Source organism: Crinia signifera, chromosome 1, assembly GCF_055691185.1.
Source record: "Crinia signifera chromosome 1, ASM5569118v1, whole genome shotgun sequence".
In the NCBI taxonomy this organism is placed as follows: Eukaryota; Metazoa; Chordata; class Amphibia; order Anura; family Myobatrachidae; genus Crinia; species Crinia signifera.
In genome coordinates this window covers 313,188,717-313,195,759 of record NC_139217.1, presented here as the reverse complement: position 1 = coordinate 313,195,759, position 7,043 = coordinate 313,188,717, and the positions used below count along the sequence as shown (strand labels likewise).

The 7,043-nt window shown below is 39.1% G+C and overlaps 1 protein-coding gene across 2 annotated transcripts in view; it reads right to left on the bottom strand.

Annotated features, from left to right (window-relative positions):
* Positions 1–1,481: 1,481 nt before the first annotated feature.
* Positions 1,482–7,043, bottom strand: part of RMI1 (RecQ mediated genome instability 1) — a 24,323-nt gene continuing 18,761 nt past the window's right edge. For both annotated transcript variants that reach the window (XM_083186303.1, XM_083186299.1), the window contains exon 2: positions 1,482–4,422. In XM_083186303.1, coding sequence (XP_083042429.1) covers positions 2,847–4,409 — 1,563 coding nt within the window. In that variant the 5' untranslated portion in view covers positions 4,410–4,422 and the 3' untranslated portion in view covers positions 1,482–2,846. The remainder of the gene's footprint in view (positions 4,423–7,043) is intronic.

Sequence of the window (7,043 nt, the reverse complement as noted above, 5' to 3'; positions counted from 1 at the left end):
AGCACGGCGAGCGGCGTTAGGCGCCCTCCGAATTTTTCATACCCCCACTATCCACATCGGCGTGGAGTTGATATTATATAGTGTGGCGAGCGCAGCGGATTACTTTACATGTATTCCGTGTGCGCTCGCCATGCTTTGGGCTCGGTGGCTCGCTGCGCTCGCCACACTATATAAAATAAACTCCACGCCAACGTGGATAGTAGGGGGTATGAAAAGGTCATAGGACGCGTACCGCCACGCTTCGGGTTGGCATTCATAGTGGGGGTGGCATTGACAATGGGGGTGCATTTAACATATTAATCACCCATCAGGGTGCCTGTACGATACGATATTAAAATTGTACAGTGCGGGTCTTAGGACCCGAAAATCGGGTCCCATCGCATCCCATTGCATACCTTAATTAGTGGTATGCAATGGCATACGATGGGCGCCGTGCTAGTAAACAAGTACCATTATTTTATACAAGAGCCTTAAATTTTTTCCAATTTGTGCATACCCCATTAAGGCTGCTGAAAACATGCGCACTGACATACACCATTTCTATACAACAAATCCTATAAATTGTACAAAGAAATTACACAGAAATAATATATATAACGATAAAATGCACTTTTGTTTCTTCTGTTGATGTTAGTATGTTTGAGAAATAGTGGAACTTTGATTAGTCCATATTTGTAAATAATTGAGGATTGGTTAGTATAACAATTCCATGAAGCGTAGTTTATGTAGAGTCAGTGAGAAATCAGTAGTTAGTATTGTTTGGTATATTAACCACTCCTTCTCAATGGAGATGTTAGAATCCTCACACAAACATACTTGTGGATAGACAGGTGGCCACCTGGATAGCATGAAAGAGGTTATTCCCCGGCCTGGTTAGCACTTCCAGTTCTGCCTTATTAGGGTGTTAAAACAAGAGGCGCTGCTGTCCACAAACACAAAGAAAAGAGCTGGTACCAGAGTGAGCAACTGTAAGTGTCTCTAACACATTTCTCCGCCTCTGTCATTTGGTGACTTCCTCAGAGCTCCGTCCACAGCCCAGCCTGGCTTTAATATGTGTGTCTGCAGTGCAGTCCCAGCAGCAGCTGGCGGCTAACAATGGAGAAGGGGGAATCAAGGCAAGCACAAAGTGAATCCAAAACAGGATTCACTGCCATGCGCTCGCCGTGCAGTTGAATTCTGCCCTTATCTTGTAATAAACAGTCCATTTGGCAGCCAGGAAAACATTGATGTCTAAGTAAATCCCAGTACAATCATCCCAATACATTTTGGCGCCTCCTGAACTGTTGTAGTACACCAACTATTTAGCCCTCATCTGCCTAAAACATTAGGGTGAAACATAACCTAAAAATGAATGTCACCTAAAATAAATAAAAGCAGGAATAAACAACTAGCCAAAAAAAATAACAAATACTGCACAAAGTACTTGAATACATTTTATAAAAATAACCAGTAATAAGCATATTAGTCAACACACGGCAAAATACTACAAAATGTACTTTAATAAGTCAAACCAGCAGAAAGACAAAAAAAAAAAAAAGAGTACAAAATGATGAATTGAAGGATTAAAATCCTATTTACAGGAATCTGCACAATTTAAAATGAATAGTGAATACTTTGCTTTACTATACTCAGAAAGTTATCTTCTCCTGAGAATAGGGTTATTTTGTAACTTAGAAAATGTGAAGGAAAAAATCAGACAAAACATTACACAACATTTGATTAAAAGATTACATGGGGTTTCACAAGTGCAATTGAAAATGGGTTGTGTATAGTCTTAAGGTAGAACACCTGAAATGTATGAAAACCTAAACATATATTTTAGAGAAAGAATCTTTCAAAAAAGTTGTTCACGTTTTGCTTAACACCACAGAAAAACTGACATTTTTTGTGGGTTATGGTATAGAGGATTGACAATGTCTAGGTCACTAGGTCGACCACTAATGGGCGACAGTGACCAGGTCAACACCTGAAAATGGTCAATATACCAGAGGTCGACACAAGCTTAAGGTTGACAAGGATATGGTGGACACGAGTTTTACACATTTTTGTTGAAATATGTCATGGACACACAAGTGTACCGTTACCCTCGCCATGCTTAGGGCACAGTGCCTCGCTGGTCGGCACACTTTATGCAAACTTGGATAGTAAAGTATGAACCAAGTTGTTCTAAACAAAAACATGAAAAACTCCTGTCGACCTTGAGCTTGTGTTGACCTTCTGTCAATGTCGACCTATGGTATGTCGACCATTTTCAGGTATCATTTAGTGGTCGACCTAGTGACTGTCTACCTAGACATTGTTGGCCCAGGGATTGGATACCATTTTTGGGATTTGTGGATGCTTATGAGAGGAGAAAATTATTGTAATGGAGTCTGCATAACAACTTCACAATTTATACTTACACAGTGCACCAGGCACAATGTAAAAACCTTAATAACATTCAAATAGAAATATAAAAGTCCCTATACACCTGGAAAATACTCAGTATGTTTCACTCGGCTAGTTCATTTTTCTATACAAATGAGTGTATGTTCATCTGTACATTAACATTTACAGCTGAGTGTCGTGCAGTGTCATTCAGTAGGGCTACAGACAATCCTTTACCTCAAATATCTTAAATGCTTATTTATATTTGTACTCATTGATAACAAAATGTTGACAAGCAGTATGAGGAACCAGGAAGGCAGGCTCTGTTGTGTTGACAATAGTAATCAAGCTACTGAAAGCATTTTATATGCACTGGCAGTACCCATAATCCTTTGCAAAATTTTCATTGCCGACAGCAATGTAATCCCATTTGCACAAATAGCTATTTTATAAAGATAGGAATGAGAGGGCACTTGCAACTAATGCGTATTTGAACGCCTGCTTAAAGATAGTCTTGTTTCGTCACTAACATCCTGCAAACCAATAACACTTGCTTCAGACGTTTTAGGGTTGTATGTAATGTTCATTAATCCAGAGAAGTCAGTAAGTTCCCTCTGACACTTTTCAAGGCCGCTCATAAGTTTCTTCTGCTGGCTAGGATCCCTTTTAAGGGTTTTCATTTCAGGTACTGAAAACCCTATAAGCCTTGTAAGAACATCATTGCTGAATTCCACATCCAGGTAACCTGTTCCATCAGATATTTTGGCTTTTATACACCAGATCCCGCTGCTGCTGGTGAGATTTCCAGTGAGAGTTACAATAAAGGATTTCAGCTTCACATATTTTATTGTGTCATTTTTGTTAGATAACACAGCTGACAAATAAGTGAATGGTGGACTACTTAGGTCATCTGAGAAAAAATTATTTATTGAAGTCAAACTAGTAGAGAAAGCATGGGAAGTATTAGCTGTAGAAGCTGAAATTCCTGTAGATGAATTCTGATCTTGGTTTACAATCTCAACTTGGTCCATTGACATTTCCTCTAATTCTCTCTGAATTTCTTCCTCCAAAAACAAATCGTCATCTAAATCATATACTTCCTCCAAATCATCTCTTGCATAAACTTGAGCAGGTTCATTTGAATTTGGAAATTGACCATGTCTAATCCTTGACACTTGGGCTTGAGGGTGGTCTAAGTATGAAACACTTGAATTAGAACTCAAATTGTCACTTCTACTATAATATCCACTTTCAGGAACTGTGTCATTGTTTACTGTCAACTCATCATTCTCATCAAGACTTGCTAACAGATCGTCATCTGATAATCCTAATGCTTGGCCTATTGCATCCTGTGGCATTCCAGTAACTTGACTTTGAGCAGGTGTCCTCTGCGGCATAGGATTTTCTTCCATCCCGATTAGCCTTGAAAGAACTTTATGTTGTGCATACTCCTCTACAAGAGCTTCCACTTCACCTCCAATAACTTTGACGTTTTCGGGTTTAAGGAGAAGGACACCTAGACGAGAAGATATGGTACCCTGCAGCAAGATTTTGGTCCCTGGTGCAAGTCCACAATGAAGTACTTGTACAGACTGGTATTCCATTCCTTGTATATTTTGAGTTCCATCTGTTAACTGCAGCATGAGCATACGAGATGGCTTTGATTCCCATGGCTGTTGAGATGCTTGTGTTGTAGCAGTAACATGTTCATTTCCATTGCCTCTTCCTCTTAAACTTTGAAGCTGTGAGTATGCAGGTAGGCTCACGTCAACTAAAGAATCTAACTGTATAGCATAATAACCATTTAGTTCAAATTTCAAAGATTCTAAAATACCAGATGGCAACACTGGATGTTCCAAGTCTCGTAAGTCCGTAAGTAGCCATTGCTCAAAAACCTGTTTATTGATTTCAGCCTGGGACAGAGAACCACTGCCGTTTTCTTCTTGAATCCAGTTAATGCAAGCTTCTAACCATGGATCAGGAACTTTAACATGCCATGTAGAGAACAACCATGTTTTCACTCTAACAGCATATGTGTTCATTGTGGACAAACACCTAGTAATAAACAGAAAAAAAACTCATAAGCAAATTTCCCATAAAATAAATAGAATTTCAAATTCATGGCCATTCTTGATATAAAGTAGAATATTGTGAGGTTATCAATATAATCCATAAGTCATAATATGTCAAACATTTACAAGTTATGTGCGTATTTAGCTTTTAAACAACATACTACTTGTTTGATTTTGGGAAATAGGCAGATTCCACTATGTTAAGACCCATATACACTGGGTGACTTTGAGCTGAAAGATGCTGAAACAGCAAGTTTGAGCAGCATTCAGCTGAAAGCAGCCCAGTGTGTATGGCCCGGCGATGAGCAGTGAGCGCCTGCATCATCACCGGGAAAGCCGCTCATCTGCTGGTATTACCACCCTCCCCCCGCTGATGGCGCCGGACAGGGGGAAAGCCGCTCAGTGTATATGCACTGAGCGGCTTTCCCCCAGCGATGATAGCGATGTTTAGAAGTTAGTGGAGTAGGCACTATATGGCAGAATCCACATGATGGCAGAACAAAGGTGGCATGTTCCTCTTTTCCACTGATCCCCTCAATTTGATCTGTGTTCAGCCAGCTATTACTCAGATCATCATCTGATACTCCTTATCTGATATGCTTGGCCTATTGTATCATTTGAAACAAATGTATTCAGAATATGGAAGTCCTGCAATCTTAAGGCATGAACTGAGTTAACTGAATGGCCAGTTACCATAAAATGGTTTGAACTAGAATCCTACAAAAATCTAGATACATACATACGTCTGAGCTCAAATAATGTTCCTAGTTTAGCAAAACTGTCTGCTATTGGACAGACTATACCTGTAAGCACAGCTAATTGTGAGGAAAGGATTTTCTATTTTAAAATGAATTAAACCTTTAAAAGGAATTGTATTAGGCAGAGCACAATTACTCTGATACTGATTTCTCCATAGGGACCAGATCCTACAGACTTTGATTATGAAAATGCTGCAGACATGTTAGCTTTTAAGAAGATAATTAAAATAGAAAATGTTAATCTTGAGTATAAATAAATATAAGTTTAGGATTTCAACATTTCATTTTTGCGAAGATCATCACCTGGGTGGAAAGATGTATTATTGATTTTAGGCATGTTACATATAAGAACAAGGAACTCGAACGCTTCCTCTGATGCCAGTGTGGTCATTTATGCATTAGCAGACAAATGGCATTCTTATAGATACATTTACAGACTTGTATCTGCAACTTAGTGAACTCATTGTTTATACAAGTTTATTTTATAGATCAACAAATCAGTATTATGGCATGGTATTTAGTGGATTTATTTTTTTATGTTTGACTTTAAGTTAGGAGTGGTAAAGTTATTTTAAGACATTGTCTTTATAGTGGTTCATTCACAGCACCCAGTAGGAAGCACTAGAGCTCCTAGGCCTAATTGTTTTAATTTCTTTGCTGGAGATAATACAAGGTATTTCCCATTAAAGCAGGTATGAAATAAACACAGTTTACTTTCACACATGGTTTTATTGTCAATAATATCCTTTTCACACCACAATCCCAGATCCAGCCCAGGGTTAATTTTATTGGGAGACAATTATCCTACCAGTATATTTTTGGATTGTGGGAGGAAACCGGAGTACACAGAGGAAACTCGTGCAAACACGGGGAGAATATACAAACTCCACACATTTAGGGCCATGGTGGGAATCGATCCCTTCACCTCAACGCTGTGAGGCAGTAATGCTAACCGTGTGCATGCACCTTAAGTCATGTGCCAGGCTGAATCAGTGCAGCAATAGCAGCACTTTACAGCATATTAATCCCATAGGGTAGCGAGCACTTTTGTGCAGATTCAGACAAGCAAAGGGGATGAGACTCAGCACCTTTACTGGAGGTTAAACGCTGCAATGGCACTTAATAAATTAGTAGATTCTGATTGGTTGCCCATAGCCACATCCCATGTGAAGTAGAATAGAAATTTCCCTCTTACTTCCCAGACCTAGCCCTTAACCCCTTCAGTGGCACTCCCGACAATTTTACGGGGTTTGATCCAGTGTGCAGACTGGCAAATCCGAAAATTTTTAGCCGCTGATCTGTGTAATAGCCGCTGTGTAATAGCCCTGCAGGGCCAGGCAGCGGCTATTACACAGATCAGCGGCGCCGTCCGGACCCGGGGACACAGTGCTGGGTTTTATTTTAGGGAGTGCTCCCCAGAAACTGCGGTGCAGATAAGTCCCTCCAAGGGACACAGTGAATATATATATATATATATATATATATATATATATATATATATATATATATATATATATATATAGAAAATTCTCCCAATTGGGAATGCACACTCTCCACAATATCAAAGAGAACACACTTTGATAAAATCAAATCGTGGTTTTATTTTCATTTGGAGATATCCATTATTCATTTGCCATAATTGCAGAAGCCCCGACGTTTCGGTCCCACATCTGGACCTTTATCAAGGAGCCTGAAAATCACATAAGGCCAATCACTACAAGTGAAGTGCAAAATGTGCTTTCAAAATTTACAATATAACATCCTTTATAATAACAAAAAAGTTCTAAGCCATGTACTTACAAAGGCTAAATATTTCGGTGTATATATATATAATTTCATGTATTTA